The sequence below is a fragment of the Neovison vison genome, chromosome 10 (assembly GCF_020171115.1).
Source record: "Neovison vison isolate M4711 chromosome 10, ASM_NN_V1, whole genome shotgun sequence".
Classification (NCBI taxonomy): domain Eukaryota; kingdom Metazoa; phylum Chordata; class Mammalia; order Carnivora; family Mustelidae; genus Neogale; species Neogale vison.
The window spans coordinates 61384986-61412524 of record NC_058100.1 but is presented as its reverse complement, the minus strand read 5'-3'; the positions used below and the strand labels follow the sequence as shown (position 1 = coordinate 61412524).

At 42.8% G+C, this 27539-nt stretch overlaps 1 protein-coding gene across 1 annotated transcript in view; it reads left to right on the top strand.

Moving 5' to 3' along the window:
* Window positions 1-3878: 3878 nt before the first annotated feature.
* FBXO28 (F-box protein 28) overlaps window positions 3879-27539 on the top strand; it is a 29363-nt gene continuing 5702 nt past the window's right edge. The window contains exons 1-4 of the mRNA XM_044267434.1: window positions 3879-4145; window positions 14878-14987; window positions 19277-19415; window positions 26916-27111. Coding sequence (XP_044123369.1) covers window positions 3879-4145; window positions 14878-14987; window positions 19277-19415; window positions 26916-27111 — 712 coding nt within the window. The remainder of the gene's footprint in view (window positions 4146-14877; window positions 14988-19276; window positions 19416-26915; window positions 27112-27539) is intronic.

Here is a 27539-nt window from a genome sequence, read left to right as displayed (position 1 = left end):
TGAGATGCATACTTCCATCCTATACTACAATAGGTACTATAAGACAAAGGTCTTATAGTACTTGACTGGTATTTAGAACCCAGAACTCCTGAAAGTTCAAATATTCGTTTTAGTTACAACTATTTGTTTTGATGGAAAGCATCTTCAAAGCAACACTGATTTCAGTAATTGAAAAAAACTATATGCTTTGAAATTTTTTCTATTAAGAAAATGTATAGGGAACATAAGGACACCGGTCCAATATTCATAAACAGAAGATAGTTTGAATGAGCTTACTGGCAGGAAATGGCTTAAGTCATTTCCAAAGTTGTATTCTGTTGTGCAGATCTGTGGTCAGCCTGCCCTAGGTTAACTAGTTGAACACAGATGGAGAGAGAAGGGAGTAGGAAGGCTTTTCACACACCCATTTCAAGAATGACAAAACTGGATGTAATTAGTGGATTTATAGAACAGATAAGTTCAGGAGTGATTAAGTTCGGGAGTGATGATTCACTTTTTCAAAAATTTCCAATGGCTTTTCTTTATTATGAAAGTTGCTGGGATGCCTGGGAGGCTCAGTCAGTTAAGGGACAGCCTTCAGCTCAGATCATGATCCTGGAGTCCCAGGATGGAGTCCCACATCGGGCTCCTTGCCCAGTGGGGAGTCTGCTTCTCCTTCTGACCATCCTTCCTCTCATGCTCTCTCTCTCCCTCTCATTCTGTGTCTCAAATAAATAAATCTTTAAAAAAAAGAGTTGCCATAATGTATTTAAAACATAGTTCCATTTACAGATATCTGATTTCAATTTTGACTATTAAGAAAGTATCAAACTTGGGGGCACCTGGGTGGCTCAGTCGGTTGAGTGTTGGACTCTTCAGTTTTGGCCCAGGTCATGACCTCAGGGTGGTGGGATCAACCCCAGTTACGGGCTCCATGTTCAGTGGGGAGTCTGCTTGAAGATTCTTTCCCTCTACCCCACTCCCCCCAGCTTGCATGCAAGCACACAGTCTCTCAAATAAACAAATAAATCTTAAAAAAAAAAAAAAGGCATCAAACTTGAATAAAATGAAGTTTCACTTCAGCTCAAACTGTAATTGGTTTTATAGAGAGCAATACCTTAAGTAAAAAAGTGAACTTACAATCTACTAGTGTCAATGAAACAAACATTTCATAAATTTTCAAGTGTATCAGGAACATTTAGGCAAAAAGCATTTATGGAATGCTAGACATGCGAGGGGGGAACTAAAGAACTAAAGAAGTAACTTCAAAGGGTTTCTCAGGTGCAACAAGGTAGATGAAGTGACCAGTTGTTTAAGAGCCTGTGAATGGGTAAAGTGTGCCAATCCTTTTTAAAAATTTTTTTATTTAAACTCAGTTAGTTAACTTATAGTGTACTATTCTTTTCAAGGTCAGGATTTAGCGATTCAGCAGTTACATGTAACACCCATTGCTCATTACACCCCATGCCCTCCTTAACGCCTGTCACCAGAAAGTGTGCGCATTCTGGCCAGCACACCCCTACCCCCAGTTAATCTCCTTGTGTTCGTTGCCCCCTTGCCCACAGCCCTTACGCATAGCTTTTCCTGTGGTTTCTGCATCTACATTGCAACCTTCAGATTCCAAACCAGAGTGGCAAAAGAAGGGTCACACTGGAGACTGAGATTAAGACTCAGGACTAAGAAGACAAAGCGTCAAAATTTAGTCACCTGTGCATCCTCACCTTTGTTATAGGAGATTATGAGAATACAAAAATATGGAAATATTAACTATTAACCTTAAAAAAAAAGTTGTTACTTTCCCCACGAAAGTGGATTCAGGAATAACAGAGAATTGCAGTTTGGGACACGCAAGCTGCGGCAAGACCACAGGCAAGTCCAACATACAAAGGAGAGGAACGTGGTTTTGTGGACAAGGAGGAAGTTAGGAGGGTTGTTCTGAAGCAAAATCCACTGGAGAAACACAGGAGTTCAGGGTGGCAGTGGTTTGTCCCCGGCGGCACTGCCAGGGAGCTCACTTCTGTAGGAGATGCAATGTCCACCCTTCCCCGTGGGGGCCTGGAATTTGGGATCTTTCCCTGGGGAGGGTTCTTCTGTTGGGTCTGTGATTGACCTTGAGTGGCGCAGAAGTGGCTCCCCTTCCCCTTCTGCACCCAGAATCCACTCTGGTGGGGTTTCCCTTTACTGATTTTAACAAGCACGACCTTTAAAAAGTTTTTATTTTGAAATAATTACAAGATAGTACAAGGAACTCTTGTATATTCTTCATCCAGATTCACAATTTGTTAACATTTATATTTGCTTTATTAATCTCATTCTCCAATGAACCATTTGAGATCAAATTGAGATCTGCCCCTTGACCTCTAAATACTTCAATGTGTATTTCCTAAGAATAAGGACAAGAGCACAATAAAATTAACCAAATCAAAAAAATGTATTGATTACAATACTATCTAATATATAACCCATATTCAAATTTTGCCTATTGTCACAATGTTCTTTTTAGCTATTTTTCCTAACCCAGGATCCAATTCAAGATCACCTATGAATGTAGCTGTCTTATCTCCTTAGCCTCTTTTAATCTGACACAAATCCTTAGTCTTTGTCTTTCATGACAGTAATGTTTTTGAAGAGCATGGAAACATTAATCAGATCTGCCTGCCTCAAATAAAGGTTATGCTTGCTTTTTTCTTTTTTTCAGGAGTACTATCTTGTGTCACGTTCTTTTCAGGATATCCTATCAGAAGGTACATGATGTTCATCCCTCTCAAAACGCCTGATATTAGTGTTAGTGACTTGATCACGGCAGTTGTCCACCAAACTTCTCTACTGCAAACTTATTTATCTTTGTAATTAACATGTAATTTATGGGGAGTTATTTTGAGACTACCTAAATTTTACGTTCCACGTTATACCTTTACTTTCTCCTTGTACCATTTTTTTATGACTCTTGCCTAAATCAACGTTTATATTGAGATACAATTCACATGGTGTACAACCACTTTAACATACTGGTTTTAGGGTACTCAAAAGTGCACCCACGCTATCTAACCCGGAAGCATCTTCACCCCGGCAGGATGCCTCTCCCTCCACTCTGCAGGTGCCTCCGCCCTAATCACTCCTTCCGCCCTCCGCTTCACCACCCCAGGAGGACCCCAGCCCCAGAACAGGACACCACTCCCTCTTTCCACCCCACCCCCCAGCAGGACTCCTCTCCCTCCCCTCCATCTCCAGCAGGACTCCTCTCCTTGCCCCACCTCCCTCCCCCAGCAGGACCCTGGCCGCCCAGCTCCCCTCCTTACTCTCCACCCCCCAGCAGGACCCTGGGGCCGCAGCAGGACGCCCCTCCCTCCCTCCAGCCCCGGAGCCCAAAAACCGCCCCTCGGCCCTCCGCGCACTTGACGGCTGCAGACGTCCCCAGACCAATGTTGTCCTCTGGGTCTGGCTTCTTTCTTTTAGCAAGAAGTTTTCAAGGTCCCTGTACACGGTGGCTTTAGTCAGTACTTCACTCCTCGTCCTTCACTTAAAAGGATCATTACCTCATTCTCCACAAACGACGATGAGTCCACACCCGCGAGGCAACACTACTCTCCCCGCCCCGTGTCAGGAGGCGCGCCAAGAAAATCGCGCTGGCGGACTGCACTCTAACCGACAGGGCTCCCTCGCCTTCCGGTCCCTGCCGGCCTCGGGTCAGAGGGCCTCCAAAGGCCGCCTTCACGGGAAAGACACCCCCCGGCCGCACCGCCCCGGGGACCAACCGCAACTCAAGCGGATCCCGCCGCCCGCCACCGCGCAGGCTCCACCCCGCCGGGGCCCCGCCCCGCGGCCCGAGGCGGAAGTGACGCACCGGAAGCGCCCTAGTCCCCTTTCAGCGGGGGGGGGGAAGGAATCAAACCCCCAAGATGGCGGCGGCGTCGGAGGAGCGGATGGCTGAGGAAGGAGGCGGCGGCCACGGCGACGGCGGCCCCTCTTCGGCCATCGGCTCTACCCAGCGACTGCCCCCCCCGCCCCCGCCCCCGGCCCCGCAGCCGGGCTCCCAGGCTCCCCCAGCCCAGGCGCTGGCTCCCGACCAGCTGCCTCAAAACAACACGCTGGTGGCGCTGCCCATCGTAGCCATCGAGAACATCCTCAGCTTTATGTCCTACGACGAAATTAGTCAGCTCCGCCTGGTGAGGCCCCCGCGGGACCCCCGCCGCCCCCTCCGCCGGCCGAGGTCTGGGGAGGGGCGGAGAGGGGAGCGCGTCCCCCGGGGAGGGAGCCGCAGCCGGCTCCAGGACGCGGAGTCCCGGCGCCGGGCGGCGGGGTCATCTCCCCTCCCCTTCCTGCCGCGGAGCTAGGGGGCTCGCTGCCCCGGCCCGGAAGCGGGGCGGCGGCGGGAGTTGGGCGTCCCAGCGCCGCCGGGCCCGAGCGCCGGCTCCGCGGCTCGGGTCGCCGCCTTTTGTGCACCAGCGTCCAGCCCCCGGCCGGGCCCAGCCAGGTTTGGTCGGTCCGCAGGAATCACGCACTGTGTCCCCACTTCCCCCCCAACCCCGACCCAGGTTTCCCGGTTGGAGAAGATGAAGTAGGGTCGGGGAGGCCTCCACAAACCCGGTGGGGGCACCGAGGGGCGTGAACGCCATTTGGTGGCCCCAGCTCCCCAGGTGACCAGTAAAGTAGAGCCCACCGAGAGCGCGTCCGGCTCGGCCTCGCCCAGACACTTCCCACCCTCGGGGAGCACCTCGCCCCTGGACAGGGTTGGTTTCTCTTGCAGTTCATTTTCTAACTAGTGACTTACGCCCACCCGCCAGCTTCAAATCACAGTAGTTCAAGTGATTTATAGAAAGGAGGAATTTACCTCGCTCCACACCGTGGACTGAAGGTTTGATGAATGTCTTAGTTCAGTTAAGATCTTTGGCTTCCTGTCGGGGAATTTATCTTTAAGAGGGAAGGAAATTGAAGGAGGTGGACATTTTGAAGGGACTCTGTGCCGACTCTGTGTAGGAGCTCAATCTGTGCTTGGGATTGTTTTTAAGAGGACAAAGACATATTTCTGAATGTAGTGTGTACAGCATTTTCTCGTTCGTGTGCCACATTTTAGGTTTACACCTCCAGTTTAAATTTGATTCTAATTGCGTTTTGGAAGGGAAATCATACTTTTTAAAGAAAGTTTATTAATTTTTATTCAAACTGATGACCAGGTTTCTCTTTTCTAGTCAGCCCAGCAGTTCTACCACGCCAGTCTGCAGAATGGAAGATTCTTCAGTTGAAAAGTCGTTTGTCAAAATTGATTGTCCCTGTATTCCCCAAACATGTCATCCTAGAATTCCGTGTAGAATCTTAAATAGTCCTTCCGATTTTTATGAAGGGTGGTGTTTGCTCAAGATTCATGCTGTATGTTCACAGTGTCTGGAAACTAGGCATAACATTTGATTGAATTGAGCCTCTCAGCCAGACAATGGCTTTGTAAAGCTTGGAATATTCACAGTTCTGTTTTGTAAGTGTTGGGGAACACTGGTTTGTTTGTTCTTTTGTCAGTCGTTTACCTTTTTAAAAATTAGAAACAATTTTTGGGGGGAAAACTAGCTTCTTAGGACATCCCACTGTTTTTTAATGAATGGACATCTCTTTCAAGTGAAATACTCAGTTGCGTTCTTAATTTTAAAGCAGTCATCTCTTCTAGGCTTTTAGGGTACAGATTTGTGGTTTCAAACAGATTTTTCATAAGGAGCCCTTTACCATCCCCTGTGCCCGCCCCCCCAAAGATTTCTGCATTCAATTTTATGTCCCAGAGAGGGTCTTTCCCCTCTGGTTTAGTAATGAGGAACTATTTTCTTATTCTTTTGTTTGCTTAAGGTTAATAGATAATTTGTAGATTAAGTGGATAATCTTTTGTGGGTATTTGGAAATGTCTTTGGTTTCAGATTGATCGGTTTGTGGTCATAAGGTACAATTCAGGTAACATTATAAAAGAAAGATTTTTTTTCTTGCCACTAGATGTCAGCATTAATTTAATTGTGGTCTCTTAATGACATTGGCAGGGTAGAAACAGTGCCTGCTTCGCGCTTTCCTTATATCTAAAGGGCTCTTTGCCAGAAAAAAATCAAGGAACATTAGTATGTATGCTGCTATCTGGAGTACACGTTACTCCAGCTCCTCTCATTTTAACTATTTTTTTTTTTTTTAGTGGGATTAGGCTGGATATGCTTAGAAGAGAGTGATACTAATTAAGAATAGAATTAGTTTCCATAACGCTAAATGTCAGCAGCTCAGTGGTTGATGAACTAGTGTATGTATTGTTTGGATGTTTCAGGGGGTTTTTTTCTCTCCGGTTTACTTGACTTATTAGGGACTCAGTTGTAACTGTGGTTAGCACCTAAATTAGAAGACAGACACATAAGCCATGTACTCATTACTCTGTATTTTCTTTAAAAGATGTGCTCTTGGTTGAGATTGCTAAAATAACATTTTTCAGTTCTTTGTGCAGTTTAGTTGATGACAGTCTTTGCTTCCTGTTGCCATGAATAATTGAAATTTGACTCTCCAGTTCTTTCCAAGGGATTATCCAAATGCCTTATTGAATTGTTGGTTTGTTTGTTCATTTTTCCTGCCATTGATGCTCCAAAAATGTATCCAGAGCCTAGAAATCTTGATTACACAGAAATAGTGCTTTAAATACTTAATTCTTCCAATGTATTTAAAATTATTTGATGGAACACAGCTTTTGAAGTTTTAAAACTTGTACTTTAAGGTTTTTTTTCAGTAAATCAGATAAATTTGTGCTGATACAGCGTTAGACTGTCACCTAGGCCCTCTTGATGGGGTGAGAGTTTTTGAAACATGTGGCAAAGGTTAAGAAGTGAGGTCCTACCCCCAGTTCAGGAGTGTATCTAAGCCAAGTTTGAGCGTTTGACTTTGATTTGTGAGCATAGGGTTCTCACTCACTGAAATATGAATATGGAAGGCTTTTTAAAAGCTGTTTTAGAGGGATCCTATGAAATTTTTTCCTGTATGGTTTGAGCTTCTATAAATTTAATGGAATCCTATTAGTAGTTCAGGACATAAATATGACTAAAGGTTAAATTCAGAAGTCTTGCTCATTATGTGGAATGAAATTTTCTGGTAGGTAACAAAATACCTATATACTTTAATCCTGAGATACTTCTCAGAGCACTATAGCTAGTTAAATCTGTTACCCATTTATAGTTCCTTTTATATCTTTTGTTCAAACATGTTAGAAAATTTTACAGAACGTTGATTGGTAGGAAAATGAGAAACCATTAACTCTTTTTTTAATAGGCATGCTATCTTCCTTACATCTCTTGCTGTGTGCCAGTAGTTTTCAATTTAATTTTTTTTTTAAACCTCGGGACATCGTTATACTCTTAAGTTACTGAAGACCCTAAGAGCTTACCTTATAAAATTCTAGAAGATGCAGGAAGAGACAGTATATTCTTCATTAGTTGCCAGAAAAATGTTGTCATGTGTTGTGTTGCTACTGGAAAAGTCCATTGTATATTATGGAGGAATGAGAGTAGAAGTGGCAAATAACGTCTTCGTATTATGAAACTAGTTTGGCCCCACAGACTCTCAAAAGGATCTTGGGAATCCCAGGGGTCCCTAAACCACACTTTGAGAACCACTGCTCTTTCTTTCTTTTTTTTTTTTTTTATGATTTTATGTATTTATTTGACAGACAGAGATCACAAGCAGGTTCCCCTCAGAGCAGAGAGCCCGATGTGGAGCTCCATCCCAGGACCGTGGGAACATGACCTGAGCTGGAGGCAGAGGCTTAACCCACTGAGCCACCCAGGCGCCCCAAGAACCATAGCTCTTTGCTGCATTGTTATGGAGAATATAGTCTCTGCATTGATGATTTGTGTTTTTTCCCCCACCATCTCCTCATTGGGTTATTTTTACTAACAGGTACTTGAGTACAGGTTGGAGAGTATAATATTTAGGAGATAGTTCATTTTTTCCTGCAGATTCTATCCAAAAATAAGGGGTTCAACCAGTAACCCTGCCCAGTATGTTATGAGGACAGAATGGACACACCTTCCTTGAGCACACTTAGAAAGTACCAGGATAACAAATGCAAAGATAAGAAATACGGGACGGGGGCGCCCGGGTGGCTCAGTGGGTTAAGCCGCTGCCTTCGGCTCAGGTCATGATCTCGGGGTTCTGGGATCGAGTCCTGCATCGAGCTCTCTGCTCAGCAGGGAGCCTGCTTCCCTCTCTCTCTCTCTGCCTGCCTCTCCATCTGCTTGTGATTTCTCTCTGTCAAATAAATAAATAAAATCTTTTAAAAAAAGAAGAAATAAAGGACGGTTGAGGTTAATCAGGAGCATTTAATCAGAGAGACTTCCTCAAGATAATGAGTTTTTATCCAGTTTAGTAAAGGTGAGAGAACATTCCCAGCAGAAAAGAAATGAAGTATACGTAGTGAAGTGATTGGAGCCATGAGGTGATTGCCTGAAGTGTCAGATGTCCTAGATTGGTGCTCAGCTCCCCCCTTTTCCACTTTTTTTTTTTTTTAGTGCTCAGACTGCCCAGGTTTAAGAAACTTTTGAGGACCTACAGCTTTGATACCTTTTGCTGTGGGAAGTAAGTAAGGATGTTAGAAAACAACTTCCACCTCTTTATACCATCATCGCCTCCTAACAAGCCAGAGGCACTTGCATACCCTGGTCAGTAGAGCAGTGGAATGGCCTGTGCTCATGATGTTTGAGACTAGGAGCTAAAGATAGCCCCTAACCGAGGTTTCTCCCAACCACCGAGCATCTTGGACTTAAGCTTGCTGGAAACAGGCATCATCAAGTTGTCGTGTTTCCAGACACGCTAGGCCTCTCACAGCTGGGGCTGCCCCTGCCTGCAGCCTCTTCTTGGTCTCCCTTCCTAGAACCTATCTGTACCTGCAGAATACACCTGAAGTGTCAGGGCCTCAGTAAAGCCTCTGTGACTCTTCCATGAACCTCACCGGGTGGTACTTCTGAGTTCCCAGGCAACGTTGTACTTATGGATTCTACTGGAATTGTCTTTGGAGGGGCCGGTTCCGCGGTGAATTTAGGCTCCTCGTTCCCTTTTATCAGGAATCCCAATGACCTTCCGAAGTCTGTGATTCAATGTGAGTACTCAGCATTCGTTGAGTAAGTGAAGTAGTTCTTTAAAACACTGCACTGGGGGCACCTGGGTGGCTCAGTGGGTTAAAGCCTCTGCCTTCAGCTCAGGTCATGATCCCAGGGTTCTGGGATCGAGCCCTGCATCTGGCTCTCTGCGTAGCGGGGAGCCTGCTTCCCCTCTCTCTCTCTGCCTGCCTCTCTGCCTACTTGTGATCTCTGTCAAATATATAAATAAAATCTTAAAAACAAAAACAAAAAATACCACTTCACTGCTCCAAGTAAAGGATAGAAAATAAATGTCATTGTGAAATAAATGTGTTTTCTGTATATGGAAAATGTGCTGCTTCGTATTTACCTCAAACAGAGGAGAGTAGAATTTTTTTTAAATTTAAGACCATTTTTTTTTTTTTTAAAGATTTTATTTTATTTATTTGAGAGAGAGAGACAGTGAGAGAGAGAATGAGCGAGGAGAAGGTCAGAGAGCGAAGCAGACTCCCCATGGAGCTGGGAGCCTGATGTGGGACTCGATCCCGGGACTCCAGGATCACGCCCTGAGCCAGAGGCAGTCGTTTAACCAACTGCGCCACCCAGGCATCCCTAAATTTAAGACCATTTTAAGAAGCTGGGGTCACTAGAAAAATTCTCATAATGAAAATGAAAATTGATAAGGTGATGGGAAAGTCCTGTGGAATTAGTAAGTAGCGATTTGCATTAATGTGTCAGGCTGCATTGTTGTGTTTTGTTTTAATTTTATTTACGTATTTGACAGAGAAAGAGATCACAAGTAGAGAGGCAGGCAGAGAGAGAGGGAGAAGCAGGCTCCCCACTGAGCAGAGAGCCTGACGTAGGGCTCGATCCCAGGACCTTGAATTCATGACCTGCCGAAGGCAGAGGCTTAACCCACTGAGCCACCCATGCGTCCTGCATCAGGCTGCGTTGTAAGCAACCCTCCATTCCTGTATTAATGAGGAGAATGACACTGCAGATAGTCAAAACCAGAATAATCAGAAAAGCGGTTCTATTTGGCTTCTAGGCTGTATTGTAGAAATCCTGGAAACAGGCTTTTTTTCCTAATTGTTTTGCTCACACCAATATTAAAATAAATTTTTAGGGACACCTGGGTGGCTCAGTCAGTTAAGGTCTGCTTTTGGGTCAGGTCCTGATCTCAGGGTCCTGGGATCAAGCATCAGTCTGTCTGCTAAGTGACGAGTCTGCTTCTCCCTCTCCCTCTGTGATCTCTCTCACTCTGCCTCTCTCTCAAATAAATAATTAAAAACCTTTAAAAATAAAATAAATTTACATTTTCTTTACAAATGAACATCTAGGGAGGATACCCAGATAACTTAAAATTTGTTGTAATTCTTTTTTTTTTTAATTTTTTAATTTAAATTCTATTGAGTTAACATACTATTAGTTTCAGGAGTAGAATTTAGTGATTGATCAGTTTGCATATAACACCCAGTGCTCATTCCATAAAGTGACTTCCTTAATTCCATCACCCAGTTACCGCATCCCCCCCACATTCCCTCCCGCAACTCTTGGTTTGTTTTCTATAGTTCAGAGTCCTAAAATTTGTTGTAATTCTACCTACAGATAATTAATTCTGTGGCTCTCTGTATATGGTATTATATATATTAGACAATCCATACCATGTAGACAGAATTTTAAGTGATTTTATCACTCATCATTAACTTTTTGCCACATCTGCTCTGTTTCACTTATTTGCTCATTTTTTCCCTCTCTAAATGTGTGTGTTGTATGTCCGTCACAAAGATTATTTCATTAAACCATTTGAAAATAAAATGCAAATATAATGACATTTTGTCCCTTGTATAATCATGATATTATCACTTGCCAGGGATTTAACATTACATTTTATATTCTCATTTCTCAGTTATTCCCAAAATGTCCTTAGAACTTGTTTTTGGTGGGGGATAAGGCTTTTGAATCTTGTAACACATGTGTCTTTTTAATCTAGAACATTCTCCCTACTTTTTTCATTCTTGACTTTTCGAAGAATCAGGGCAGATGGCTTATAAATGTTCTACAGTGCAGATTTGTCTCATTGCTTCCTCATAATTGACTTCTGATTTTTGAACTTTGGAAGAATTCTAGAAAGATATAGACTAGCACCTTCTCTCTAAACTTAGCAGTGTGATGAGAACACCCCCTAATGTCCTTAAAATCTCATACTGCCTCAGGAAGTCCTACTTGAGACTTGTGCCAACATTTTCTGTAGCAGCAGAGTGTTAGTTGAGACCAATCAGTTGAGAATTGTTAGGGTAATTGTTTCACTCTGTAGAGCTGCAGATCACTAAATTTAAAAAGATACTAATTAGAAGCCTGAATTCTTAATTTCATTTTTGCCACTGCGTAGTTTGACTTTGTACACGTTACATAATTTCTTAAGGCCTCCATGTTCTCACTGTAAAAAGAAAGGAAAGGTTCTGGTGTCTTAAGTTCTTTCCAGTTTGAGGGCTATTGGTAAGTGGCCCAATCTTTGATAATAGCTTCTCGATTAATCGGAGAAAAGCATCAAGTATTCAATTCATTTGAGAACTGTAAAGCACTAAATAAGGACATGAAAAATCCGAACCTATTACAACATTTCCTGGATTCTAAGATACAGTTTCGTGTTTTAGGATTTTTGAAATCAGAATGCATCTTGATCAATTTGTATGTATATTCTGGCAGTGCTTCCCCACCCCTCCGAAGAGCTTTTATTGACTCCTTAAAGTCTCTGCAGCATCTTAAACAAAATCAAAGAAGTCCACCCTTTTATATTTCGTAGCCTGTGAGCCCTCTGAAAAAGAAATGCTGCCAATTATTGTAAGACCATTCCAATGTCAAATGTTAAAATCTGGAAAGATATGGATCTTAGAATCAACCGAGATTTGACACTAAGATTAGGTTTCATAGGAAAATTACAGGTTTCACGAATTTATGGCATATGTGTCTTGCGTTGTTAAGTAGGACCATGGTGGCACAAGAAATCAAAAAAGATTCCTAGACAAGGTGAACAAAATATTTCATTACTACTTAGGTTAGAAAATGATGGAAGAGGATAAACATGGCAGTTTAACTCTTCAAATAATTAAAGAAAAACCACATCTCTTCTAATTAGAACAGCAGTAATGGAGGAGCCCAAACTGAATGTCTCTGCTGGAGACTAGGATTCCGTGAGCTCCCTGCTATGTTGATAAGTATCTATTTGTGCTGATCTCTGAATGCCATGATAGTTTTTGACATAGTCATCATCTTGATATATTAGACTCCAGAATTTTATTTTACTGTCTTGGGTAAATGACCAGATTGCTAGGATTTTTGTTGTATTTTAATAACAAGTAAGGTAAAATTTCTTCCCGTCAGTTTTAGAAAAACAGGAGGTCACAAAGACAGACAAATGAGAACAGAACCACAAAAGCTGAGGTCAAAAATATTTTAAGCATTAATCAATATTGTAAGAAAAGAACAGCATTTAATTTGGTATTCTTTCTTTCCTGGATGTTCAGTAAGCAATGACCAATAGCACAAAAACAACGATAAAGTAAAAGTAGATCATATATATATATATATATATGTATGTATGTATGTATATTTTACCTAAAGTCTCAGTACCAGTACTCGTGACAATGTTCATTTAGGAGTGGGACAGTGGTTCTTAAAGTTTAGTCTTGGGCTCCCAGAGCGGTCCCCAAGGCCCTTTCAGGGAGGGAGTCTGTTAAGATCTGAAGTCTTTTCATTATAGTTTTAAGTTGTTATTTCTGCCTTTCACAAATAGACAGTGGAGCTTTCCAGGAGCTCTGTGACATGTGATGATGTCAGCATACAGATAACTCGTGAAATGTGTGCTTGTGTGCTTTCTCGAACTGTCTAAGGTAATACTTCAGTAGACTGGATACAGAAGCAGATATGGCAGTTTATTTCTGTTCTATAAAACTACATATCAAAGAGATCTGCAAAAATGTAACTCGAAATACTTTTTTTCTGAAGAGTTATTTTTCCTTTAAAAATTATTTATACTGGGACACCTGGCTGGCTCAGGCAGAGGAGTGTGCAACTCTTGGTCTCAGGGTCATGGGTTTGAGCCCCAGGATGGGTGTGGAGATTACTAAAAAACATAAATAAACTTTAACATGTATTTATGTTTATATTTATTAGTTTTATTAATGTCTTTTTTTTAAGATTTATTTATTTATTTGACAGACAGAGATTACAAGTAGGCAGAGAGGCAGGGAGAGAGAGAGGAGGAAGCAGGCTCCCTGCTGAGCAGAGAGCCTGATGCGGGGCTCGATCCCAGGACCCCGGGATCATGACCTGAGCCGAAGGCAGAGGCTTTAACCAACTGAGCCACCTAGGCGCTCCTATTAATGTTATTTTTTAATAGACACTGACCATATGTTGACTGTTGACAGCTGGTTTGGTTTAGTTAGAAATAGATCCCACCATATTCTAAAATATAACTAGGAATTACTCTTAGTTTCATTACTTAAAATTTGTTGTTTTTATTTATTTTCAAATGGAAAAGAAGTGTTTTCCTTAACAGCTTTCATTTAGTGTGCTTTGATTTCGGAACTACATAGTGTTTAATACTCTAGTATTAAAGCTTTCGTTAATAAGTAATAAGTATTACAGCTTTTGTTAGCTTCAATCCAGTTTGCCAGAATTTTTGTCTGTGTATTCTCAGAGAAAACAAACATTTCAATTTCAGCAAGTATTTGTCAAGCATTTGTGCCGGGTGCTATGAGAGAGACCAGCATAGGACAGCACCCGCCTAACCGCCTTGGCCTTGATCTAGATTTATTTCACTGTCTTGCATTTTAAATATCCACACCTATACAGTGGGAACTGACATTCAAGTTGATGCCTCCGAGTCACTGCAAAATCCTCAGGAATCGAAGAAAAAAAGGATTTTGTGCACCAGGTTTTATTAAGATAACAAAGATGCTGCATTTCTCAGAAATACGGCATCTTTGGAACAACATCTTCCAGTTAGTACTAAGTTAAACAATTTAACATAATTTTTACATGGCACTTTAGAGTTTATCAAAGTGATTTTAGTGTGTATTGTTTCATTTAATCCTAATGCTACCTCTCTGAGTTAGGTACTATCCAAGGCTGGCTCCAGCTTTATTGAGCTGACTTGCTCAAGAACACATAAAAGTTACGTTGAAATTCAGGTGTTTTGGACTTCCAATCCTGTGCTTTTACTGTATAAAAACATAGTTTTCCTTAAGGATTCAAAATAGTCGAGGTTCTGCTACATATGTTAAAATATTTGGTATTATGGAAGACAGGACAGTATTTAGTAACTCTCCATAGTTAACCCTGGCTTGTAGAAATAAGTAAGAATTCTCATTCTGGTTATAGCTCACATAAACTTTATGAGCGGCTGGGCTTCAGTTTGGATACACATTTTGAGCTACCAGAGAACTTTCTTTTTTCAAACCATTAAAAACTTTTTGAATATGTTGTTTTATTGATCTTCAGGACTACATTTTCTGACCGTAGTAGTGGGGATACATTCAGAACATGCAACCAGTACCTAAAATAAAAGTAAAATTCCTTGCCTACACATAGTATTAATTTCTTAAAATAATGCCACGAGAGTTATAAAGCAGGAGGGGTTCACCTCACTATACACCACACATGTTACCATGTGTACTGATTTAGAGATTCAGACCGCAAACTGTGGAACAGTACTGGCACAGAGAACTTTCAGCTAACAGGAGTCTAAGTTAATTGTCTGTTATAGATTTGGGTTTTATCTGTTAAAATTCTACCTTTTCTTTCTTTCTCCCTGTAGGTTTGTAAAAGAATGGACTTGGTCTGCCAGAGAATGTTGAATCAGGGATTTCTAAAAGTGGAGAGATACCACAATCTATGTCAGAAACAAGTTAAAGCACAACTTCCAAGGTACGTTGTGCCTAGTGCTGGCAATAATTTACAAGTGGGAATTTTCTTTCCCTTTCTTGGTTGGGGTTTTTTTGGATTTTTGTTTTTAAAGTAATGGCTATACCCGACATGGGGCACCCCTGTTGTTTTTGGGTTTGTTTTTTTTAATTTGGGTAAGTTTACATACTAAATGGTTTCCAAGTTTTTATAGGGAAGGGTACCTAAATCACAGTAAGTGATTTTGACTATGGTTCGCCCACTCTAACCATTTCTGTTGAACATTATACTGGAGGTTCTAGTCAGGGCAGTTAGGCAAGAAAATGAAATTAAAAGCTTCCAGATTGGAGAGGAGGAAGTTGTTTTCTCTCTTCAGAGGTGACAAGATCTCCTATATATGTGATCCTATGCATAAGGAGTCCTGTAATTGTTAGAGCTCATAAAAACTCAGCAGGGATATAGGGTGCAAGATCATTGCGCGAAAAGGAGTTGCATAATTGTATGTGTTAGCAACCAGTGATCCAAAAACAAGTTAACTGCAGGATGCAGGGATCGGCAGGGTGGGTGAATCGGAGTGGAATCTGTGCAGGCTTCCAGTGATGGAATGAAAAAGTCACGGGGATAAAAAGTACAACACAGGATATAGTCCATGGCAGAATAATAGCATTGTCTGCTACACTTGGGATGAGCATGGCATAAGTTAGAGAGATGCTGAAGCACCATGTTGTACCCCCTAAAACTAGTGTAGCACTGTGTGTCAACTAGACTCAGAAAAGAGGGGCAGGGGCCTGGCTGGCTCAGCCACAAGAACATGGAACTCTTGATCACTGGGTTGTTGAACATAGATCTTACTTTAAAAAAAAAAATTCCGGGACGCCTGGGTGGCTCAGTTGGTTGGACGACTGCCTTCCGCTCAGGGCGTGATCCTGGAGTCCCGGGATCGAGTCCCACATCGGGCTCCCAGCTCCATGGGAAGTCTGCTTCGCTCTCTGACCTTCTCCTCGCTCATGCTCTCTCTCACTGTCTCTCTCTCTCAAATAAATAAATAAAAAATAAAAAAAAAATAAAAATAAAAATAAAAATAAAAAAAAAAATTCCATTTACAGTACCATCAAGGAGAATAAGATACTTAGTAATTACTATAACAAAAGAAGACTAGTGCTAAAAACCACAAAACATTGGTAAAATAAATAGAAAGAGACTTAAATGGTGTTGAATGGGAAGACTTTTTGTTCTGAAGGTGGCGGTTCTCCCCAAGTGGTTGTGCACATGCAGTGTAAGCCCTGTCAAAATCCTAGCAGTGGTTTGTGCGGAAAATGACAGGCTCATCCTACAGTTCTGTAGAAATACAGATGTAATCAAACTAGTCTTTTTTTTTTTTTTTTTTTAAGATTTTATTTATTCATTTGACAGAGATAGAGATCACAAGTAGGCAGCGAAGGCCAGCAGATGGAGAGGAGGAAGCAGGCTCCTGACACGGGCCTCTATCCCAGGACCCTGAGATCATGACCTGAGCCTAAGGCAGAGGCTTTAACCCACTGAGCCACCCAGGCGCCCCTAATCAAAACAGTCTTAAAAAAGATCAACAAAGGTGACAGAGTCCTGCACCTTTCCAATATCAAAACTTACTGCAAAGCTGCCGTAATCAAACCAGTGTGGTGCGGGCATAAAGACAGACGGTTACACAGGTGGAGTGGAACCAGGAGGATGCACAAGAAATCCTTACATATGTAGTGAGCTGATTTTCAAGCCAGATGCCAAGACTCAATGGGGGAAAGTATAATGCTTTCCCCAAATGATGCTAGGATAGCTGGGTGTCTGTATGCAAAAGAATGGAGTTGGGCCCCTTCCTCATACCATCTATAAAAACTAACTCCAAGTAGACTATAGTCGAAGTGTGAGTGTCAGGGCTCCACTGTAAACCCTCACGTGGAAACAGTACTGACCTCCACGGACTTGGATTTGGCAGTGGTTTCTTTGCTATGACACCAAAAGCACGAGTAACAAAAGAGTAGGCAGACTGGACCTTCTCAGAATTTAAACTTGTGCCGCAGAGGATGACATCAAGATGGTGAAGGGACAGCCCACACCAGGGGAGAAAATCGTTAACAGCTCAAATAACCCAGTGAGGGACCTTGATCCACATAGTATGCGGAACTCATAGAGCTCAACAATAAAAAAGACACGGAACCCAGTTTAAAAGTGGGCAAAGGATTTGAAGAGACATTTCTCCAAAGAAGAGAAGCTGAAGGCTAAGCATATGCAGGGTGCTCAACATCAGCAGTCCCCAGCCGGTGGCACTGCGGATCAAACCACAGATAGCACACAACACCCACTTGGATGGCCAGAGTAAAGAAGACAAAAAAAATCTTGGAAAGGATGTGGCCAAATCAGAACCATCATAAATTACTTGTGGGATTGTAAAGTGGTTCCGCCCTTTAGAAAACACTTTGTTCCTCGAAAGACTAAACATGGAATTAACAAATGACCCAACGTATATTCTATATACATAGAATATATGTATTTCCAGGGCACCTGAGTGGCTCAGTGGGTTAAAGCCTCTGCCTTTGGCTCAGGTCATGATCCCAGGGTCGTGGGATTGAGCCCCACATCGGGCTCTCTGCTCAGCGGGGAGCCTGCTTCCCCCTATCTCTCTCTCTGCTGCCTCGCTGCCTACTTGTGATCTCTGTCTGTGAAATAAATAAATAAAATCTTTTTTTTTTTTTTTTTAAGATTTTATTTATTTGACAGAGATCACAAGTACGCAGAGAGGCAGGCAGAGAGGCGGGGGGAAGCAGGCTCCTCGCCAAGCAGAGAGCCCGATGTGGGGCTCGATCCCAGGATGCTGGGATCATGACCTGAGCCGAAAGCAGAGGCTTTAACCCACTGAGCCACCCAGGTGCCCCTAAATAAAATCTTTAAAAAAAAAAAAAAAAAAGAATATATGTATTTCCATTTCCGTACATATTTTCATTTCTTTTGCTATATACCTACACTCCTAGGTATATAGCAAAAGAGATGGAAATATAGTCACGCCAAAAACGTACGTGAGTGTTCTGTGTCACATTATTCATAATAGCCAGAGAATGGAAACAGCCCAGAAGTCATCACCTGATGATCAGGTCCTCAGAATGATGCCATGTCTGTATGACAGAACTGTCAGCAGGCCGCGGAGAGGAGTGGAGTCCCGGATATGCACTCCAACATAGATAAGCCCTGAGAGCCGTTCTACGTGACCAAGGACAGACCCGAAATGCCACATATCCTACGACTCCAGTTACCTGCCATGTCCACAACAGGCAGATCCGTAGAAGCAGAAAGTACACCATGGTTGCCAAGGGCTAGGGAATGGGAGTGACTGGTAATAGTTACGGGCTTTCATTTTGTGGTCACGAAACGTTGAGAAATTAAATGGTGGTGGTGGGTGCACAACTCTGAATATACCAGAAATCATGAAGTCACACGCCTCCAAAGTGAATTTTGTATGTGAAGTATTTTTCAGTAACACTTGAAAAGTGTAAGTGAGCTAGGGGTGCCTAGCTCAGTGTGGCTCAGTCAGTAAAGCCACCAGCTCTTGGTTTTGGGTCAGATCGTGATCTCAGGGTCATGAGATCGAGTCACATATTAGGCTCCCCGCTTAGCACAGAGTCTGCTTGAAATTTCTCTCTGCCCCTACCCCCATTCTCTATCTCTCTTTCTCTCTCTAAAATAAATAAACAGTTTTAAAAAAATTTATATAGAAGTTTAAGTGAGCTGATTTTATGGGTAAAAACATATGTCCCTTGTTCACATGTCCCTGTGTAATTCTTCCATTTCTCTGATTTTTTTTTATTCTAATGGCCATTAGGCTTGATACACAAAACACAAAATTAAAAAAAAAAAATGGACTCCCCTCTCCCCTATAATTTATCAGTGAGTACTAGTCCTTGGCAGGGATTTCTGGACATAGCGATTCATTGATGATTTCGGTTAAATCATGACCCAATTGTAGGTATCAAATTCACAGGTAAATGTTAGACTGCTAGAAATCTCAGGAAGGGAGTGCCTGGGTGACCCAGTGAGTTAAGCCTCTGCTTTCCGCTTAGGTCATGATCCCAGGGTCCCGGGATCCAGCCCCACATCAGGCTTTCTGCTCAGTGGGGAGCCTGCTTCCTCCTCTCTCTTTGCCTGCCCCTCCGTCTACTTTTGATCTCTGTCTGTCAAATAAATAAAATCTTTTAAAAAAGAAAAAAGAGGTCCCAGGAAGTCATTTTTTCTGCTTGCCATTTCGTTCACAATATTACTTTCATGCTTGCTTTTTTTTCTTACTCTAGGAGGGAGTCAGAAAGAAGAAACCACTCGTTAGCTCGTCACGCAGACATCCTTGCTGCTGTAGAAACAAGGCTCTCACTGTTAAACATGACTTTCATGAAGTATGTGGATTCCAATCTCTGTTGCTTCATCCCAGGAAAGGTAAAATAGAACTGCTTTCCCAAAACAGCTAGAGTGCACTACTTAAAGTTCTATTATTGTTAAGCGATTGTTTAAATGTCAGAATTGTACCCATCTTTCTGGAATGAGTTTCTGTGAATGGATTTGTTTAGTTTCTGTGCAATAACTGATAATAAGTCCATACCATACATGACTTTCATGTTTAAAAGTCTCATTGTGAAACACACAGTAGATGCTCTGCTGTTCTTTTTAGAAAAGCTTATTAGGAATTCGTCCTCAACTCCAGTTAACAAACTCTTTCCATAAATAGGAAGAGAAAACAGAGTTCCTGCTGAAAAACACATTTGTGGGCTTTTACTCTTTGTTTAAGACCAACAGCAAATAAGTCAGGTACTGTCCCTGCCTTCAGGATTGTTCTAATTTGGATTTGGGGGAGGTGGAGTAGGAGGGACAAGCTGGTTTTTGTTTTGTGTGAGAAGCATTTCATGGAGACAATTTAAATACTTCTAGATTCAGCGAGAATAGACAGTTACTGGATAGCAGCACAGGAGTAGTGCTACTGAACCCAGAAGTCAGTCTGTCGTGGCTTATTTACCATCCCCAAGTTCACAACGTGCTACTTAAGATACTGCCTCAGTGCTTGTGGTATCTTGCTTCCTGAATGGAGAATAAATTCAGATGAAGTCTCTTCGTATCGTATGTGGAAGAGGCAGAGGTGGATTGAAAGGTCCTTTTGGTACTTAGTTGATGTTAGCAAAAGATTCCCTTATGGCCGGAGCTAATCAGTTCCTAGAAAAACTGGAATGTTCTCTTTTGGTTATTTCCGTAGGTACTTAACAATATTCTGTATTTCCTCCATTTTCAGTTTTCTGTGATGTTTATGGAGGGGGATCCTGTTTCTTATTTTATTTGAAATATTCTTCAGTATATCTCACTTGCTTCCTGTTAGCTACAAATTCTTCTATGGAGTACTTAACTTTAAAAATTGATTCTGATTCTTACTTCATATTGCATCCAGATCTCATGTACAGGCCTCATCTCTCAAGTGATCTGAGAAGTTCATGGAACTAGTGTAGGTTGTCCCCTGCTGCCTCGTGGTTTTTGTTGCTTATCTCATTGTTAGGAATGTCAATATTTGAGAAACATCTTAGAGTTTTCATAACCTCAGAAACACTTCAGCCAGTTATTACGAACGAGAGTGGAGTAGGTGTGCTCAGTCCACACGGGCCGCAGAGATGAGATGCCTAGTACTTGACCTTTACAGACGGGACGGGTCTTTCTGGGTGATCAGGATCATGTGATTGGAATGCTGGTCTTGACTGTCTGAACAAATAAATCCAGTTGAGTCCTGCTGTTTTTTTGCAAGTTTCTGTTGACTCTTCACGTTAATTTTAGGATCAAAATAACAAAACCACGGCGCCATGGAGAATATGTTAAGGTGTCAAGGCTCGGCAGTCCTCTCCGGACATCACCTCGGGCCTGCTCCTCACTGCAGCCCTTCCTGGGCCCTCAGCGGCACAGCGGTCAAGAAGGAGTTTTGTGCCCTGGCCCACCTTTAACCCAGACCCTTCCCTCTCCCTCTCCCTCTCCCTCGTCACTGCTCTCATGCTAGATGCGGGAAACACTTCTGTCCTCAGAGCACATTCATGTGCGCGGCCTTTCCTTTCCACACAGCAGTGGAGGGTCTGTCCCTGCACCCTTGGTAAGAACACCAGGGCTCAGCTGGCAGATGGGGTTGACAGAAGGTTCGCGCCAGCCTGCTGATTTCTTCCTGAATAGGACCTGTGTCTTCACAAAAACTCATCCAAAGTTTTCTCCTGTAAACCTGAAAAATCCACCCCCCCCAAAAAAACAAATGATTTCTGTTGGATTCATCTTGAATAACTTTATTTCTTAAAAGTGACATCATCATAGCTTATATTTTACCTAAAACAACAAACACTGTGTATCCTTAGAATATTACTTTTTTTTCTTTTTCTTTTTTTTTTTTAATTAAGTAATCTCTGAGCCCAACATGAGGCTCAGACTCATGACCCCAAGAGCAAGAGTTGTCTGCTTTACCGACGGACCAAGCCAGCCAGGCACCACCCAAAATGTTATTTTTTATTTTCATGTAGCTGGTACTTTTTAGCTTGCTTAGACAAAAACGAAACTGCCAACCTAACACACTTTGTAATTTGGGGTTGTTTTTCTATTTCTCCCCTTTTGCACTTCTCAGCCTAAAAGTCCTCACATTCTGTCTTCAGAACCGAAGGACGTGGCATTTAATCCTCACATGCCTAAATGAGTAAATGCTCTAAAATAGTTCTCGGGGACACTTGGTGGCTCTCTTGGTTATGCATCTGCCTTCAGCTAAGGTCATGACCCCAGGGTCCTGGGATTGAACCTTGCATTCGGCTCCCTGCTGTGCGGGGAGTCTGCTTCACCCTCTCTCTCTGCCTGCTGCTCCCTCTTTCTCTGACAGATAAATAAGATGTTTAAAAAATAATAATTCTTTCTCAGTGTAACCTGTAATTGTGATCTGGTACAAGGTTTCTATATTAGGTTATTCTTGTGTTCCCCCAGATCCTGCTTCTGGATTTTACTTAAAACTTCAGGAACTTTTGGGTTATCTGGGTGTCTCAGTAGGTAAAGCGTCTGCCTTCAGTTCAGGTCATGGCCCTGGGGTGCTGGGATCGAGTCCCGCATTAGGCTCCCTGCTCAGTGGGGAGCCTGCTTCTCTCTCTGCCCGCCCCTCCCCCTGCTTGTGCTCTTTTTCTCTCACTTGCTCTCTGACAAATGGGTAAACCTTTAAAATAAAAACTTTTAAAAATTCAGGAATTTTCGTACTTCATAAAAGAACTCGTTTTCATGTCTGTAGTAAATATTTCATTCACAGATTACTCTTTTACAAGGTACTTAAGTGAACCTGGGTAATATCAACATTATAGTTTAAATTAGAATGCCCAATACATACAGAATTTTGGAATTTTAAACTAACACTTGGGCAAAAAGCATTTTTAAAGTTGTTTTCTGGGGTGCCTGGGTGGCTCAGTCACTTAAGTGACCAACTCTTGATATCAGCTCTGGTCGTGATCTCAGGGTCACGGGATCGAGCCCCACGTCAGGCTCCATTCTCAGCCTAGAGCCTTTTTAAGATTCCCTCCGCCTCTCAGAATTAAATATTCTCTGAAAGAGCAATCAAATTTACTCTTAAAAGCAAATGGTAGGTTAAAGATGACAGATTAAATGCATGTTTACCTCAAATTCCTCCCAGAGCTTGTTCTTACAGTAAAGGAGCTAGTTTTAAAAAGGAAAAAAAGACCGAGACCCATGAGAGTGAAGTCAGGAGAGCAGCAGCAACAAAATTCTGGAAGCTGGAAAGTACATGAGAAGTGGTAGCAGATTCAGCAGAGCTGAGGAGGTTAAAGCCTAGTCGGGCCGTGGGAGAGCTGGGTGGCAGCGTGGTCTGCACAGCTGGCCTCTAGAAAGCTCCAAGTGCGAGTGGGACTAACAAGGGAGGGTGGGTCGCGTCTCTGTATTTAAAAATGATTTAAACCTACAGGTCCCCTCTCCAACTCCAAACAGCTAGGTCACTGCCCTCCTCCTGAGTGAAAAACCAGGTCTTATTCGCGGAAGGGGTTTAAAATGGGGTCTCTGGACAGGGAGACCGTATGGATCGCAAGAGCATTAAAAGAGAGTCACACTGATTGGTAGTTTGCCACTGTCGATCATGGAACGGGATCAGGAAACTCCTTCTATAACGGGCCAGGTAGTAAGCATCTCTGACTTTGCAGGCCACGTGGTCTCTCTCAGCTCCATGAAACAGCCGTGGACAGCATGCAGGAAATAGAGGCATGTACGTGTGTTCCAGTAAAACATTGGAACAGAAACATCTGCAGGTCAGTAGGGCCCCAGCTGCTGACCCTGACCACTGTATTGGTATTTTTCAACTCTTCTGACAGAAGTCACACTGTACAAAAAATTCAGCGTCCTTGTTGGCAGTTCACACGTACTGAAGCACACAAGTGAACAGAGGCCAACTGACCGTTCTGGGAAATAGAATAGTAAAGAAAAACATGGGTAAGATCCTGTTAATTAAGGCCTTACCAGTGGCTCTGCTAACGCTTCTGTGCTCACTGAAACCCAGTGGTTCCCAAAAGTCAGGATGTTCAGTGTGAATGATTATGCAGGGTCACAAGGCAGGATTTCCCTGAACAAACTAAAAATCCGAGAATTGGGTTTTGTTAGTTGGTTTTTCATGTTTGGGCCAGGAGGCGGCGGGAGGACAGCGTTGTGGCATTTTGCAGTCTCTTCTTTTTTTCTGGTAACTACATGTCTTGATGCAATTTCACATTTGCACAGAAATTGCAAGAATAGTACAAGGATCTCCCATACGTCTGTTATCCAGATCCTGCATTATTACCTTCTGTCCCGTTTGCTTTTATTCTCTGTTTTATTTCTTCTGAACCATTTCAAAATAGTGGAGATACCATGACCCTTTATTCTTTTTTTTTTTTTTTAAAGATTTTATTTATTTATTTGAGAGAGAGAGAGACAGTGAGAGAGAGCACGAGCGAGGAGAAGGTCAGAGAGCGAAGCAGACTCCCCATGGAGCTGGGAGCCCGATGCGGGACTCGATCCCGGGACTCCAGGATCACGCCCTGAGCCGAAGGCAGTCGTCCAACCAACTGAGCCACCCAGGCGTCCCTGACCCTTTATTCTTAAATATCCTGATGTTTCCGAGATAAGGGCATTCTCGAACTGAGCTGCAGCACAGTTACCAAATCAGGAAATGCAAGTTTGCTACTACGGCCTCTGTTACTGACAGCCCACATCACATTTCACCGCTGATAGTGATACTCGTCCTAGAGACTTTTTTCTCAGTCCAGAACCCAGTCTGGGTCACGCTGGACTCTATAACCTCCTTAATGTGGAATAGTTCCTGGGCTTCCTTTGCTTTTGAAGAACATGGGTCCCTTATTTTGAGAAATACTCTTTGAGTTTATTGAATGTTTCCAGAATGTTGTGTTTTTTATCTCTTTTAAAATTGATTTTAATATGAAGACATTCTTAGAATCAGTACTGTTTGGGCACATTGCTTCTTTTTACTGTGCTGAAAATATATACAGTCCCTGAACCTTTAAAATGAAAGAAGAAAAATCAATCTGTTCTTGCGTTGACTTTTGTAGCCACCCCCCTTCCCAGTGTCCCCACCCCACCCTCCTTGTCATCAGCCCCCCTGCTCCCCCCTTCCCCTCCCTGCTTTCTTGGCACACTGCCCCTCCCCTCCCCTCCCCTCGTCTCCACCTCTCCCTTCTCCTCTACCCCCCACCCCACCTGCCCTCTGGGTTAAGCACAGGGGTTCTGGTGATCTGTCTGTGTGTTGTTTGGGGTTTTTTTAAATGATTGATTGATTTGACAGAGACACACACACACACACACACACACACACACGCACGCACACACACAGCAAGAGAGGGAACACAAGCGGGGGAGTGGAAGAGGGAGAATCAACCTTCCGAGCAGGCTGAGCAGGAAACCTGATACGGGGCTTGATCCCAGGACTCTGGGATCGTGACCTGAGCCAAAGGCAGATGCTTAACGACTGAGGCACCCAGGCACCCCAGGTGTGCTGGGTTCTTAAATATGAGCAGAGCACAGAGAATCATTAGAGATAGAGTTAAACACGTGCCATATAGAAATAATCAGAAATTTTTTTAAGTGCATTTAAATTTTTTAAATATAGAAAAATCATTTAATTAAATAAAAGGGGTAGAGGGGAAAGTTAAGAAAATTTCAAGTAGAACAAAAAGATGGAATGTGAGAAAAAGTGAGGACATCAAAGTTCTGTTTTCTAGTAGGAACTTTGCTCAACATTAGATTACATAAGATAGAAATTCTCTTAATAGTCCACATACTTCAGTCGTGTTTATGGTATGTCATTTATTATAGTGCTGGTTTTTTGTTGGCTTTTTTTTTAAGATTTTATTTATCTTTGACAGAGATCACAAGTAGGCAGAGAGGCAGGCAGAGAAAGAGGGGGAAGCAGGCTCCCCACTGAGCAGAGAGTCCAATGCGAGGCTCGATCCCAGGATCCAGAGACCATGATCTGAGCCTAAGCTTAAGGCAGAGGCTTAACCCACTGAGCCACCCAGGCACCCCAGTGGTGCCAGTTTTAACATGAGCTTAGAGCATTAGAGAAGCATCATATTTGGTCGGTACCGTACTTTGAAAAATATTATCATCTCAGGTTCAGGAGGGGTTCAGCATGCAGCATATTTGAAAGCTGTAAAAACTTTGAGTGACCAGGGGCTCCCGGCTGGCTCAGTCAGTGGAGTGTGCAATCCCTGGGTTTGAGGCCCATGTTGGGTATAGACATTATTAAAAAGATTGAAGGAATGATCTACTGAGAAGTAGAAAAATCACGAACTGTTAGAAATACTTTAAGTGACCAGCCTAAGGCCCGTGATCTCTTTAGTAGACCTCCAGACTCATCATGCCCTTACATTCTTGCTGCTAAAGTAATTTTCAGAAAGTAATTAAAACCCTTGCAGGGTGAAATAATTTTGAAAATTGGGTCAATACCATGTTTTCCTAACATGTGACATTGTGGCCACCAGTCCCTCTGAATGGTAGAAGCTGTGCAGGTCATCTCCTTCATCTTGTCCTTGGTGCATAACTTTGGGACAGAATTAAGAGAATGGTTTTAATTTTATTGAAAACATGGATTATTCCACTTGACTAACGTAATCTCTCTGTAACATGTTATCTTTCCTAATGGAAGACTTGAGCAAATGGAGAGAGACCTTGCTTTCACACTATTACCTCAAAGACCAAAAACGGTAAAGATAAGGTACAAGTCAGTTTACAGGAGCACAGTGTATCAGTTGTAGGGATTAGAGCTGAGGCAGGTTCAGCTACCATTCCAGCAAGAGGACTAGGAACCAGGGTGGTCAGAGCTTTCTCTCCCCACGTATGTTACACCTGTGTTTCCCATTGCAGTTACCCTTAAAGTGAAAAGGGGCCTCTCACTACCCTTTGCTGATAGTGGGAGAGGGGAATCCGAGGAGACCTCATCCTAGTCCATAGCAGGTCTGAAGAGAAATGAAATCTCCGAGGACAGAGTGCCTGGTCCCAGAGCAAGAAGTCTGTTTGGGTTCCTGGGGCTTCAAGAAACCCTCCGGCTGGAGTGAAGTGGATTTGGGTCAATTCCTCTAGCCCTCTCCGCAGACAGGATTCAGCGTCATAGTTCAGTCCTCCGGTTTCTCTAGCGGCTTGTATGTCCCTCTTCCTACCACTTATTTCCATGTCTGTTGCCCTCTGGTTTCCTTTGGAGCAAGAGCTGTATTTTATTCATCCTGATTCCTTAGCCTCAGCACCTGATGCAGAAAATCTTAATAAATGTGCCTATGAAACACATGAAGGCTTATGACAAGCCCACAGCCATGCGGTACAGACGGCATCGTCCCCTCTCTCCCTGTTGAGCCATTTTCTTTTAAAGACAAAATTGAAAGTGCTAATGAGACCTCCTTATTGTAGGTGATTGATGAGATTTATCGAGTGTTGAGATACGTCAATTCCACCAGAGCCCCTCAGCGAGCTCATGAAGTACTTCAAGAGCTAAGGGACATCTCCTCCATGGCGATGGAGTACTTTGATGAGAAGATCGTGCCCATTCTGAAGAGGAAGTTACCAGGATCAGACGTGTCCGGAAGGCTCATGGGCTCTCCTCCAGGTAGCTCGTGTGGATATGTTCAGTGTAAAGGAACATTCCTACAACAGTTCCTAACTTGCTTCCCCGCACCCACACTTAGTCATATATTGTGACCTTTCCTATGTCTGTGAATAGTGTCTGCAACGTGATTTTTAATGACGTCACTCGTGTAACCGATCCATCGCTGTTGAGCACGTTTGTCTGTCGTTTTGCAGTATTTAAACACACTTTGAAGAACAGTCTAGTGGCTGCATCTTTGTACATATCCGTGACTATTGACATACAATAACTTAGAATTTTGGATAAAAAGCTATATATATGTTTGGGGGGGATTTTTTTGTTTTGTTTTGATGTTTCTGACTAGTTAACATCCATGGTGCTAAAACAGAATGAAATATACCAGATAAAACCCCCAAAATTCTTCACTTAATTATTTCAACCCCTAGAGT